The sequence below is a fragment of the Hypomesus nipponensis genome, chromosome 14 (assembly GCF_054491055.1).
Source record: "Hypomesus nipponensis isolate SF chromosome 14, ASM5449105v1, whole genome shotgun sequence".
Lineage (NCBI taxonomy): Eukaryota > Metazoa > Chordata > Actinopteri > Osmeriformes > Osmeridae > Hypomesus > Hypomesus nipponensis.
The window spans coordinates 11,876,249-11,891,241 of record NC_140374.1 but is presented as its reverse complement, the minus strand read 5'-3'; the positions used below and the strand labels follow the sequence as shown (position 1 = coordinate 11,891,241).

The 14,993-nt window shown below is 43.4% G+C and overlaps 1 protein-coding gene across 1 annotated transcript; it reads left to right on the top strand.

Moving 5' to 3' along the window:
• The first annotated feature begins 1,642 nt into the window (after positions 1–1,642).
• On the top strand, positions 1,643–4,655 carry cers3b (ceramide synthase 3b). Its single transcript, XM_084671814.1, is given in 10 exon segments — positions 1,643–1,815; positions 1,912–2,029; positions 2,295–2,413; positions 2,504–2,561; positions 2,865–2,915; positions 3,061–3,153; positions 3,325–3,453; positions 3,562–3,668; positions 4,270–4,423; positions 4,536–4,655. Coding segments are annotated over 10 exon segments (1,122 nt in total).
• The last annotated feature ends 10,338 nt before the right edge of the window (positions 4,656–14,993 follow it).

The following is a 14,993-nucleotide window of genomic DNA, read 5'->3' as shown; positions in this document are numbered from 1 at the left end:
ACAGACAGTAAGAGCTGAACAGTTGACCAGTTCAAATCAAAAGGGCTTGGAATACATCCAAAATATGATTACTTTTTTTCACCAAGTGGTGTCAAAAGGGCATGCCTTGTCAATCCCTCAAATGTTTGAGAATCACCAAATTGGGTCAAACTAATAATAAATAAATACAAATCTGTGGTGACCAGTGCTCATCAAAAGGTTAATTTCCTGTCAGTTTGAATGGGCACACTTTCAAATGTTCACAAAGCTTACATAGAGTCTTGGAACATGTTTGATCTGTAGCTCTAAACGTATGGTCATAAGATGAAAACCCTTAGCAATGGCTTTGTAAAAGGGTGAGAAGACAACTTTGGAGGTGTTAGTGTCTGTGGGTTTATGCAAGAAGGTTTCTCGTCCGTCCTTCCCCCATGCAAGCCTGCCTTGTGAAAGCCACATAGCTTTGTTACAGGTCAACTCCAGAGACAGCTAGCCTATGACAGGCTTCTAGTTGGGCGTGAACATGTGCAGTGTGGGATAGTGGGAGTTAGAGGTAGAACGTGATACCAAGAGAACTGTATACCAGCCCGGCTTACTAGGTGAGTTTCCAGCGGCAAGCACGTTCAAACAGACACATGGATGAACCCACACACACACACACACACAGATATATACACTAAATACATAGGTAACACTTTAGATGAGCTCACCAAATTCACAATTGATTAACCAATTTGTTACCTATTAGTTAACGGTTTGTTCACCATTATTTATTTATTGTTTATACAAAATGTATAATTATTAAAGCATTTGTTCACACGGTTAGGGTTCGGGTTTAGGGCTAGGGTTTAGGTTTATTAAACAATTTAACAAATTGGTTTATAAATTATGAATTTGGTGAGCTCATCTAAAGTGTTACCAATACATATTCCGAGGATTGTCATTACTTTATTCTACTATATACTTTATTATGTGTTGGACTTCATGGGGGAGACCTTTTGTTGTGTTACATGTTTTCTTGGTGTGCTCATTAACTGACACTGACCAAAGGCACGAGACACATATTTTCACTACACTCAGGTGGAGTTGTTTGACAGACTGTTTTACAGGGCCTTTTACGGAGTAAACACAGTATTCCACACACTACACCATTGGGAGGTATGTGTCTGTTTTTCTTGAACCATCATGTAGGTGTGTGTTCCTGCATCAAATTTCAGTGACATTTCACTTCAAACGCTTGACAGTTATTGTACTCTTTTCTCTCTCTCTCCACCCTCCTCTCTTTCCTCTCCAAACTCTTCTTCTCTCTGTTTTTGTCTGTCCATCTGCTGCCTGGTCCACAGCTCATGCCACATACTGTCCAGTCCAGACATGCCAGCTTCACCAAGCTGGCTTTCATTTCATTCATTCATCAATAGTCCAAGAGTCCAAGAAAGCCAATACGTTAATCTCCATTCTATCTTTAGTTCCCTTTATGGCCCAGACCTCTCATGCTTTTTTATCTCTTCATTATCTGAACGTTCTTCCCCATATCACTCATTCTTCCCTCTGCATATCTCCGGTGCTGGCTCATTTATCTTTATAACTCTGGTTTGTTCTGATAGTGTTGCACTAACCTGCAGAATGTGTTTGGGTTCATTGTGTCCACAGGCTGTTTCCTAATACCATGGTCCAGAGTATCAGTGAGTGGTTGTGGTGGGAACGCCTGTGGCTCCCAGCTAACCTGAGCTGGTCAGACCTGGAAGACAGAGGTGGTCGAGTTTACGCCAAACCCTCGCACCTGTACGCTGCCCTGCCCTATGCTTTTTTCCTGCTCATTATCAGATACCTGTTTGAAAGGTGCGTGCTGTTTATGTGTGTTAGTCTTTGTCTTTTCTGAATTTCTTTTAGCCTCATTGCCTGGTGATGTTCCCCATTGGCTGTGTGGTGTTTCAGGTACATAGCCATCCCTCTGGCTGGACTGTTGGGGCTCACGGATAGGCTACATCTCACAGCAGAACACAACCCCCTCCTTCAACACTACTTCCTCACCCAATCACGAACCCCGACACAGGTACAGGACCCGTCTGCAGCCCTACTCTGACCAAAGAAGCTCTCCCACTGTTTAAACATGAAAGGGGGACACGGTGGTTATTTTAAAACAACATATTTCAGTATTATTGATCCATTTTGGATTAGTAATACCTTATACTATGGTTAGGTAATAGTGTATTGCAGTCTATTTCAAATGTCAGCATATAAATTAGAGCTAGACCTGCTACTATCAGAGAGAACATTATATGAGAATGTATGATACAGACCCCCCCTCCACCCCCCAGGGGAATGTGAGGGCTCTGTGTAAGAAGACAGGGTGGTCCGAGAGGCGTGTCAACGTCTGGTTCAGGAGGAGGAGGAACCAGGACAGACCAGGCCTCTGCAAGAAGTTCTGTGAAGCCAGGTGAGCCACCTTGTGTGCGCGTACGTGTGTTTTAGCATGGTTTTCTTCTGTGTGTATCTGTACGGTTATGGTGTGGCTGTCTCTCCCCAGCTGGAGGTTTGTGTTTTACCTGAGTGCGTTTGTAGGAGGACTGTTGTCTTTATATGATGTGAGTATGGCTCCTTGGTTCTGTGCCCAAGCGCACACGTCACTTTTGTTGAAGCTTTGTTGTTGCATGTGACCACATCATGTAGGCTGTGGCTGTGGGATATGTATCAAGGTCTCTCTGTCTCCCTCTCCTGTTCTTGTTTTCTAGACCCCACCTCCCAGGGTTTCACCAGCCTTTCCCCATGTGCTCTACTGCAGAGCTGCCGTCATAGACATGCATGGATTGTTATAGTTACTCCCTTGTATAGTCCTTCAATCATTTTTCTAACACTTCCACTTTTTAAACTACTTCCTTTTTTTTCAGAAACCATGGTTTTATGACCTAAGGGAGGTTTGGGCTGGTTTCCCTAAACAGGTAACTGACACGGACATATACTCACACGCACGCAAACAAGAATTACAATCTGTCAGTCTAAACCTCTAATGCTAACCAGAGAAACATGACAACTTATATGTATGTCTGTATATGTTTGTGTGTGTGTGTATATATGTGTGTGTAGTCCATGCTGCCATCTCAGTATAGGTATTACATGGTGGAGATGAGTTTCTACTTTTCTCTACTTCTCAGCCTCTCATTCGATGTTAAACGTAAGGTAAGTTTGTGTTGGTTGGTATGTCTTTAGATTTAAATCTTCAGATTTTTGGGGGGGTTTGTGTGTTAAAATCCTGCCTCCCATGCCCACCCTGAAAAATATGTGTGTTTGTGTGTGTGCGTATGTGTGTTGGTGGTGACCACAACTTGGCGTGTGTATGTATGTGTGTAGGACTTCAGAGAACAGGTCATTCATCATATAGCCACGTTAACTCTGTTGGCATTCTCCTGGAGTTCAAACTATATCCGCGTTGGAACTATTGTCATGGTGCTGCACGATTCCTCTGATTGGCTGCTGGAGGTCAGTCCCTTGATGCTATTGGCTGGTGTATGTGTCACTCTCAGGTAGTAGGGTGAACTACTGACAGTAATTTTCCAATGTCTGCTTACTTTTCTCCCCCTCTCACAGGTAGGTAAGATATTTAACTATGCCAAATGGGAGTGGACCTGCAACATTGTGTTTGTGCTGTTCACTACAGTCTTCATGGTGACACGACTCATCATCCTGCCCTTCTGGTAAGTATAAACCATGACTCAATCTTAACCGAGGCATGACTTAGCAAGAACCTCACCATAAGCCAACTGTTCAGTAGTGAGCTTGGACAGGACGATAAGTTTGTGGTCAATTGGGAACTTTCTTAATTGACTACAGCTGCATTCACCAGTTCAAAGACCACGACAACTGAATATGTTTTTTGGGTTTGACTTAAAAGAAGAATAAGCATTAATGAATGAATGAATCTAGTCGAGGCAGAAGGTTCTGGATGTGGCAGATGAGTCCTATGGTCTTGACATGGCTTCTCAGAACATGGCCAATCCCCTGAGGTGCTTGGTTAGCAGAAGGGGAGCAGGATAGTAGAGGAGATGGGGAGGGAATAGTATAGGATGCAAAATAAAGACTCAGTAGTGGCTGTTATAGGAATAGGGTTGTATTACAGTAGGCTACTAACTAGTCTGATTTACTCATTGGATTTTCTGATGAGTATCAGGTGTGTTGTTGGTATGGCGGTCAGTTGCGTTAGATGAGGTGGCAGATTGGAGCTATTGTGTTGTCCTCTCCTTCACAACCTCAGTTAAGTTTAACTCCAATTCATGCTTGAGTGTTTTCCTGTCCAAGGGTGATCCACTGCACTTGGGTGTATCCTCGGGAGCTCTACCCCCCATTCTTTGGCTACTACTTCTTCAATGCCATGCTGCTGCTGCTGCAAATGCTACATCTCTACTGGGCCGCGCTGATAGTACACATGTTCTACAAGTTACTCACCAACAGCGTATGTTTGTGTGTGTGTGTTTCTATGTGAAGGTGTTTCCATGTGTGACTGAGCTTTCTTACTGAGCTTCTTTCACACCCCATCTCTCTCTCTCTCTTTCTCTCTCGTGCAGTTTAATGGAGATGACAGAAGTGATCAAGAGGAAGATGACTAAACAGATACCTCTGAGAAAGACAACCACAAAAGACACACTAATGACCCTGGAGCTAGAGGCAGATCCACCAGGCACTAAGAGAGAACAGCGAAGCACCACCCATAGATGTGGAGAGCCCAAACACTCAGACCTAGTCCAGGGGGGTCAAGCAGGAACCTGATTTTCAAAGCAAAACATGAAGGACAATGCACAAAAGTTGTTTGGGTTCAATGAAGTCAGGGTGGCAGTGTAGTAGCATGAAGATTGTGAGTTATGAGTATAGTCAAAAATCTTCAATTATAATAAATGAAAATGACAAATAAAACAAGGTTACGTTGCCTTAGTTGGAAAAGAGAAGAAGATGATGATAATCAGGGCTCTCAGGTCTCACGGCGAATGTGTGAGACTCATGCATTTCTCATGCTCTAACACAAAATCTAAGGTCACAATACATAACCTTGTATTTCACGCTGAGAAGTAAGGGATAACTTGTCCCACTAATTTATAAACAATCAATGGAAAAAGGCGCAGGTATATGGATGGAAGTTTTCTGCCAAGTTGGTAACTGTCTCGAGTTCAGAGTTCAATGCCACCTGACAGCCTATCAGAAACATCAGCAGTACCCAGATTTTTTTACCCAAATGTTGGCAGCAGGGGCGTCGTTAGACAGATGCCCCCGTATAAATCTGCTGTGCCCCAGTAAAATCTAAAGTTTTAGTTATAACAATTTATTTCATTAGTTAGTGCAATCATTTAGATTGATAATCCCGGAAAAAATAAACTCAGTATCCCAATCAACGCTTGTAAAATCAAAGTAGTTTGTTAAATTCAGGTGCGCAATTCACCATCACATAGTTGAAAACAACAAAAATGTTGCTCAGAGTTAATTCTTTGCTTTTATGGCTTTATTCAACAGAACCATTTCCAACAAGCATCAACATGAGCTCAGTACCATGTGGTAATACAATTAGGTCACACTGAAATACCGAGTAGCAGCATGTCATTTTAAAAAACATTCTGTTGTGTTGCACTCGGGGTCCACTGCTACTGATGACAAAACTTAAATCTGTTCTGTGAAAGTGGACAAGTAGATCAAACTTCCCACTGCCTTTCTGAACTAGTTTGGTTCTTTAATTTTTTTCTGCATTTTCTGCATACTCAAGCTTTGGTTTGCATGGAGTTTCCCTAGAATTAGAGTCCTGTAGCTCAAATCTATCTAGTATTTTTCTCACATATCCTTTATGTGACATTTTGACTAGACCCTCTGTTTGTTACAAAACTATGCCCAAGAAATATTTCAACCTTCCCATGTCTTTGATTTTGAATCTTTCAGTAAGCATTCCTTTTACGCTCACCAGAACACTTCAACCCATACTATCAAGATTACTTTTTCACTATGCTTTTCCTTAGTGTAAACACAGTTATTAGCTGGGTTTTGCGTACAACCATTTTCAGTTAAACATACATATAATACAGCATTCAGTTTCTGCCTGACTGTTTCAGACCACTTTCTAACTTGGATACTAGCTTCTCATCTTATTCAGATTTTTGCTCAAACTGCTTTGGTTGTTCCATATACATTTTGTGATTAATGTGTGCATGCAAATAAGCTGTCTTAACATCCATCTGATGCAAGATCAAATGTTCTTGTGTCGCCTTCTGCATAACAACTCTTACACTTGTCATATATGCTGTGGGTGAGAATGTTTCATCCCAGTCAGTCCCTGAATTCTGACTGTAGCCTTTTGCAGCAAATCTTGCCTTGTATTTTTCTGTTCCATCAAAGTCTCTTTTAAGTGTATAAACCCATCTGCTCCCGACTGTTTTCCTGGTGGTTGACAATTCAACTTCTCACCTGAACCCCTGATGCTGATTCATCACCAACCTGCTCTACATCTGTAGCTTCAGAGTGCTATTTTTCCTGCACAGTAATTCATCAGGCACTAACAGACACTAACCATGCTTAGTTGACTGCTGACGTCGAGATTACAGGGATAGCTATACTACTATCCAAGGGATCATATAGGCCTACTTATTACCAGTTAATATCACTTTTGAGTTGCTAGCCTGCTGGTACTAGGCTAAATTAGCACAGTCCCATTATGTGGGTAGGTTAGCTTTATCCTTCTGGCCTGAACAAGACCAGCTGCTGCTGACACACTGCTGGAAAGATTGCAGACGCAAGGGATAGATTTAGTACAAGTAAAAGTTACATGCTCTATTACACTAACAACTTTCAAAAAATGTTTCCATTGTAGAATGTGAGGCGATATAAGGCTAGCAGGTTTGCACTGTGTGGGTAGTTTTCCTACTAGCTAACTAACAACGACCTTCCTGCTAGCTACTATCGCTACTTACTCTCTTGGTGGTGAAAAAAACTCTGATACATCTCTTCTTTTTGGGTGACATTTTCCCATCTACAAAGCACAAAAGGGTCAAACTATCGATGCTGAGACCAAACGAAATACTAATATGAGGCTTTATTATTTCCTGGCGTATTTAGTAGTTTACAGTGTCAGACTACTGACAGCTCTCTTTCTGCAAGTCAAGATTCACAAAATGTTTCTCACTCTGACACTTTAGCCAATTAAATGACATCATCTTGTCTCGCAGGCTTGAGGGCGCATTGGTTAACTTGGAAATAGATTTTTTTTGTAATCTTAAAATATTGGTGGGGACTAGTACCCAGCATCCCCCCTAAACCTACGCCCATGGTCTGTATGAACATACCGGATTATTACCGAGGCCTGCTCCTGCTTTGAAATGTCAGTTGTCCAATCCAACTCCACTGCAAAGTACTTGGATGGCTTTGACCTGGGCACAAATTTGACCAAGTACACATTCTGAAATTGGATCTAAAAAATCATATTGAGTGAGAGAGGCCTGGCAATGGGCAATACATTACATTTAGTATTTTTTTTGTCATTACAAGCTAATCAATGATCTCTTCTTTTAAACATTTACAGAAATGGTCATAAGGAATGGATTATTGGACTGATTATTGTATAACTTAAATAGTTAAATAGTACTTAAAGTTAAATCTTTGTCTTGATCTTAATCAACTATTTACATAAACTCAGAAGTGCTTCGGTGTATGGTATTCCATGAATCAAGGAGTAGCACACAGCTACGTTTCAAGCTCCACAGACATGCTTCTCAAGCCTATTTGTGTGTGCACAGACTGTGCAGTGACGCCTTGTGTTTCCCCCTGCTGTGCTGTTTGAGGAATCACACTGGCAAAGTGCCTTCCAGTGAGTCGCATGGGGTTGTCCACACAGGGGCGGCCTCCGGTTGAACGACGACGTGGTGTGTTGTGCTCTTCCAGGAGCTGGTGCATGAGGTTCTCCCTGTACCTCTTGTAGGGGATGACCTGGCCTGTGGCTCTGAGGTTGATTATGGAGCCATTCAGAATGGCAGCATCAAGCAAGTGAAAAAAAGCTTTTTTTACGATTTCATGCTGTTCCTGGCACACTGGACAAAACTGTTTTGCATGTCCACTTTGTCCACTTCAACCATTTTGTTGTTATACTCGAGGATGCAGGTAGGCTTCATCTTAATCGATCCTGTAGAAAATCGATTTTCCAACTCTCCCATTTTAGAGCTGTGTACTGTTGACAAGACGTGCACATCCCTCATATCATGGCATTTAACTGCCAACCAGGTCCCCTTTGTGACGGAACTCCACATCCCCCTTCATTTTCTTCTGGAACTTTGGCATTCCCTTTCACGCTCCAGTCTTCCCCACACGCTCCAGTCTTCTGCTGCAGAAGGTACTGGAATAATGCTGAGCTACTACCTGTTGTCTAGGAAGATGGTGGGCCCTTTGCCAAGGTGAGGCTGCAGTGGGGTTATATTTACATTTATGCATTTAGCAGATGCTTTTATCCAAAGCGACTTCCAAAAGAGAGCTTTACAAAAGTGCATAGGTCACTGATCATAACAATGAGATAGCCCCAAACATTGCGGGTAACCAAAACATGAAGCATACATTGTGAAAACTAAATAAGTCCCAAAGGGAAGAACCATTTGAGCATGTAGTTAAACAAGATACTATTAAACAACATGAACCTCTAAAAAGCGCAAGGGTGTACCTTCGGGAAAAAAGCAAGCAACAAAAATGTTTTGTATAATAGTTTTAAGTCAGTTACAACTAACCAACAAGAGCAACAAGTCTCTCAATAAGAGTCACTGTGATCCTGGAGGAAACATCAGGTCCAGACAAACATTCTTAAGTGCCGTTGTACCCCCAGAACAAGTGCGTCTTTTCTTGAAGGTGGGGAGTTGTCAGTCAGTGTCTTGAATGGAGGTGGGGAGTTGATTCCACCACTGGGGTGCCAGACAGGAGAATAGCCTGTGTTGGGACCAACAGACGGTTGTCAGAAGAAGACCGTAGATGGCGGGTGGGGGTCCAAGGCTGGAGCATAGACTTGATGTAGTTGGGTGCAGTCCCATTCACTGCTCTGAAGGTCAGTACCAGGGTCTTGAATTTGATACAGGCCGTGAAGGGAAGCCAGTGGAGGGAGATGAGGAGCAGGGTAACATGGGAGCGTCTGGGTAGATTAAAGACCTGGCGGGCTGCCGCGTTCTGAATCCTCTGGAAAGGGCAGGTTACGCAGGCTGTGAGACGGGCGAGCAGCGAGTTGCAGGTGTCCAACTTGGAGCGGACAAGTGCTTGGACAAGCAGCTGGGTGGAATGCTCAGACAGAATGCTCCTGATCTTCCGGATGTTGGAGAGGGTGAATCTACGCAACCGGAAGACCGCGGCAATGTGGGCTGCGAGGGAGAGCTTGTCATCCATGGTCACCTCGAGGTTCCTGGCAGAGGATGAAGGGAAATGAAAGCTGAAATGCATGATTTTGAAAATGCTGGTTTTATGACATCATAAAACCGAAGGTTACCTCCCCTTTCTCTGCTTTGCCTGCACAGAGAATTTGGCCCGCCAATGAGAAAATGAGCTACGATGTATTTTTTAAATGTCCATGTATCAATCTTAATATTTTTATGAAAACATGTTTTAAAGGGGTGATTGACTGGGTTTTAGGGGTATTTCACACTTCCTTAAGGTCTCAGAATAGGGTATGTAACATTGGTTGGGCTGAAAATGGCCCGGGGGCTGTTCTATGCCCCCTGATAGATCCTCTGAAATTTTCCCGGGAAAAAACACTAGCTTTTCTTCTTTTATGGTATGCTCATGAATATATAGATGACCTGCGCGCTGATTGATTGGTTGGTTTACAACGCGTGGAGCTGCGGAGCAAAAACGAAACATGGCCAACAGCACTCACTGAAACACCAAAGGTGGAGACTTGAAATAAACGTGCAAATAAGTCTATTGTGTCTACACTACACTGGTTAATACAGATTGACTATATATCATTTGAAATAATTACGTTAGTTGTTTCCACATCTGTTGTTGAAGAAAACAGGATCGCCTTGGGTGGATATCATTAGCACTATAGCTTAGCAAACAAACTATCGTGATTCAACTCAGGTTCAGTAGCTCTAATTATCTTGTTGAAAAATAGATCTTGACTAATGCTGGGGACACACTATGCGATTTTTAAAATCTTATAAGATTTTCAAACTGTTAGACACCACAAACATGAGGACTAAAAATCCTAGATTTCGCCTTTTGCTCCTACAGTGTGTGGTCACTCTTAACACACCTCACACCAAGGGAACATCTGATAAAATCTGCGGAACCATCAAGATAATCGGGACATATGTTATCCCGATTATCCTGTGGTGTGTCCTCAGCATAACATGCATCTTGAATTGTAGATTCACATGACAACATGGGTTATTTATTTGAATGAAACACAGTCAGGAACATGAAATAACATTAGCCCCATTGCCAATAAACTAAATCATCACACATTCTATCTATGCCAGATACAGGCAGGATACTTAGCATTACTAACTGCTTGCGACAAAATGATACTACAGCTTGCGGTTGTGATGAACATAACAGCCATAAGGTCGGAACAGAACCTCTTTTCAGCAACAGCTTCTTAGCTAATCCTGCTTTACATTGTCCCAGGTTTTCAAAACTGTCCTAGATGAAATGGTTCGAGCAAATGTGTAATTGAGGGTCAAACTGCACAGGGATCTTCTCAGAGCCTGCATGATAATTTACTGTCTTCACCAAAAAAGATCAATATAATATTGTAATATTCCTTTTTCTAGTTAACACTGAGTGCTGGGGTGTTTTTTTTAGATATTTGGTCTAGCAGTATTTAGTTGTGTGAAATTAAATCAAATGTGAAAAATAGGCTGTGCAAAAGTTTGGGCACCCTAATCATTTATTTGATTTGAATACCTCTGCCTACTAAATGCTGATTAACAGCAACACATAATTAGTCTTATTAACTTGTTAAGCCTTCAATTACATAGAAAGGTGCATTCAATCATTAGAAAGGGTATTTAAGTCAGCCAATTGCAAGTTGTGCTTCTCTTTGATTCAACAGTGGCAAAATGGGGGCTTCAAAACAGCTATCGAATGATTTAAAAACAAAGCAGGATGGTTTAGGTGAAGGCTACAAAAAGTTATCCCGGAGGTTTCAGCTATCGGTTTCCACTGTGAGGAATGTCATTAAGAAATGGAAGGCAACAGACACAGTTCTTGTTAAGGCCAGAGGTGGCAGGCCAGGAAAAATAACAAAGAGGCAAAGGCGAAGAATGGTCAAGGACAACCCTCAAACCACCTCCAAAGACCTGCAAGGTCATCTTGCTGCAGATGGTGTCACTGAGCATTGCTCGACTATTCAGCGCACATTGCACAGAGAACAGCTGTATGGGAGAGTGATGCGGAAGAAGCCTTTTCTACACACGCGCCACAAACGGGCTCACTTGAGGTTTGCCAAACTACATTTGAATAAGCCAGGCTCATTTTGGAACAAAGTGCTGTGGACTGATGAGACAGAGAGTTATTTGGTCACAACAAGAGGCGTTATGCATGGAGGCGAAAGACCACAGCATTCCTAGAAAAACACCCACAGTAAAATTTGGTGGGGGGTCCATCATGCTGTGGGGCTGTGTGGCTAGTGCAGGAACTGCAGGAATCTAGTTAAAGTTGAGGGTCGCATGGATTTAACTTAGTACCAGCAAATTCTGGACAATAATGTTCAAGAATCTGTAACAAAGCTGAAGTTACGGCGGAGTTGGGTGTTCCAGCAGGACAACGACCCAAAATATTGCTCCAAATCCACTAAGGCATTTATGCAGAGGAACAACTACAATGTTCTGGAATGGCTATCCCAGTCCCCAGACTTGAATATAATTGAAAATCTATGGTGGACTTGAAGCGGGCTGTCCATGCTAGGCACCCATCAAACCATACTGAATTGGAGATGTATTGTAAAGAAGAATGATCCAATTGACCTCAATCCAGAATCCAGACACTCATCAGAAGCTATAAGAAGCTCTAGAGGTTGTTATTTTTGCAAGGGAGGCTCTAGTAAATATTAATGTGATTTTTCTGTTGGGGTGCCCAAATTTATGCACGTGTCTAATTCTCTTATGATGCGTATGGCATTTTCTGTTTATCAAATTAACCTTATTTCACTGCTAAAATATCACTGTCCATGACGTGTATATGTATATGCATACATTACATACATACATACATACGACAAAGACGTTCCTCATCCAAACGCACAACAATTTATAGATGAAAGGAATGGAGATTCAGGGGTGCCCAAACTTTTGCATACGACTGTAATAATAAATAAATATCCCTGAGTAAATTAAGAAAGTGTGTGTATATATATACACACACACACATTGAGGTGCATCAATAGTTGCTGGGTAGAGTGTTAAGAGTGCAGTCAATGGGTTGGGTAAGCTATTGAGAAGCCTTATTGCACAAGGATAGAAGCTCTTTGCCATTCTGGAGGTGCACACTTTTATCGATCTGAACCTTTTCTCTGACGGGAGTAATCGGCAGGGTGGGAAGTGTCCATGAGGATGCAATTTGAACACTGCTGGCATCGGGAGGAGGAGATGGAATAGATGTCGGGCAGATCTGCCCCGATGATCCTTCCCGCTGTGTTAATCAGCCTCTGGATGGCTGCCTGCTCTGCCTTGTTCAGCTGGAGAACCATATGTTCAGGCAGTATGTCGGCACACTCTCAATAGCACAGCGGTAGAAGTTGCTCAGTCGTCTCTGAGGAAGGTGTTCTTTCCTCAACTTCCGGAGGTAGAAGAGGCGTTGCTGGTCTTTCCCCAAGACGGAAGCTGTGTTGTTGTCCCAGGACAACTCCTCCGTCAGCGTTAGACCCAGAAACTTGAAAGAAGTGACTCGCTCAACCTCTTCACCGTTAATGTGGAGTGGGAGATGGTGATTGTGCTGGGCAGACTTCCGGAAGTCAATGATCATCTCTTTTGTCTTCTTTAAGTTGAGACTGAGGTTGTGCTCAGAACACCAGACTGCCAGGTTTCTCACTTCTTGCCTGTAAGCAGCCTCAACGTTGTTGGAGATGAGGCCAAGCACTGTTGTGTCATCTGCAAATTTGAGGATGTAGTTGGATGGGCAGGAGGGAGTACAGTCATGGGTGTAGAGAGCGTATAATAATGGGCTGAGCACGCAACCTTGTGGGGCGCCAGTGCTGATGGTCAGTTTTGAAGAGTGGTGATTCCCCAGTTGTACTCTGGGCCTCATTTACTAACAGGATTGCGCCCATTTCAGGCGTGAAATAGCAGGTACAGACACAACACCGTTTTTACAAAAGCAACGCACTTGGGTATAGGGGAAAGTGGGTGTGTATATTTATACATATATAGCTCCTGTTTGCTGAACTTTTATTTCTTTTTCTCAAATCACTCATGGTGCCAGTAACATGCAGGCGATTTTTTCCGTCTTTTAACGGCGCGCTTATTAACGCTGATTGCCCAACGAGGATCTGGTTTGATAAATACAATATAAAATGCGGAAATACACCGTCCGCTATTTGCGGTTGGGCAAAGGCGCAGATTAAGCAGCGGTCGGAATGTTAGTAAATGAGGCCCTCTTTGTGCGATTGGTCAGGAAGTCCAATACCCAGTTACACAATGTAGCATTGAGGTTTAAGTCCTGAAGTTTGGAGATAAGAAGCCTTGCCTGGAAGGATCTTATTGAAAGCCAAACTGTAGTCTTTAAAGAGAATACGGATGTAGGTGTTCTTTAGCTCCAGATGCTCCAGTGCAATGTGAAGCAGCAGGGCTACTGCATCCTCTGTAGATCTGTTTGCTTTCTAGGCAAACTGGTGTTAGTCAAAGGAAGCTGGTGTGATGCCTCTTGTGTTCCATGACCAGCCTTTCCAGACATTTAGCAGGTATGGGGGTGAGAGCCACTGGCCTATAGTCGTTCAGGCATGTGACCGCAGTCTTTTTTGGCACAGGTATGATGGTTGGTTGGCTATGGAGGATCTGCAGGCGTGCTTGGACTGTACTGACTGGGATATATTCACGACTGCTACCAATAGTCTGGGTAAACTCACTGAGGCTGTGACATCATACATCATACATCTTCTGGAGAGGGCTCAGGCAAATCACCAAGCCCAGAGCCCCCCACTCCACCAACGACTGGCCAACGACCTGAACAAGTTCTACTGCAGATTTGAAAGACAATTGGACAGTCCTGAACTACCCCTTCCCATCCATGTGGCCTCCCCCCTCCCCCCTCTCTCCATTCAGGAAGGTGAAGTTAACAGACTTTTCAAGAGGCAGAACCCCCACAAAGCAGCTGGGCCGGACTGGCTGTGTCTACTACCGCGCACTTTATGAAGTACACTGCTATACAGTGCACTGCAAAACAGTGCACTTACATATTCAGTGCACTTCGTCGCTGATAAGTGCAGTCTGAAATGGAACACTTACATTAAACACTTTACGTGAGTGACGGGCGCAAATCTGCTTGCGACACCCGAGAAACCTGCCAAAATGAACGCGCTTCTCCACCCCAAGTGGAAAAAGCTGCCGAAAGGACTCCTCCTCTTCCGCTACGTAGCCAAGATGGCGCCCGTTTAGGGCGAGTAGTGTCCATCGTTGTACACTGTTTTTTTGGACCATTTGCAGTGCGCCATCCGGGTACTTTCAGTGCACTGAATTCTGCTGGTTTTGTGAATGAAGCGCCCTAAGCACTGAAAGTCAGTGCTCGAAGTGCACAAGTGCGCGGTAGTAGACACAGCCCGTCTCTCCTGGCACCCTCAATCACTGAGCTGACCAGCTGTCTCCTGTGTTTACAAACATCTCCCTGGAGACATGCCATGTGCCAGCCTGTCTCAAGTCCTCCACCATCATCCCTGTGCCCAAAAAACCATGGCCAACAGGACTTAATGACTACAGACCCGTCGCCCTGACCTCTGTGGTAATGAAGTCTTTTGAGCGCCTTGTGCTGGCACACCTCAAATCCATTACAGACCCCTTCCTGGACCCACTGCAGTTTGCCTACAGAGCCAA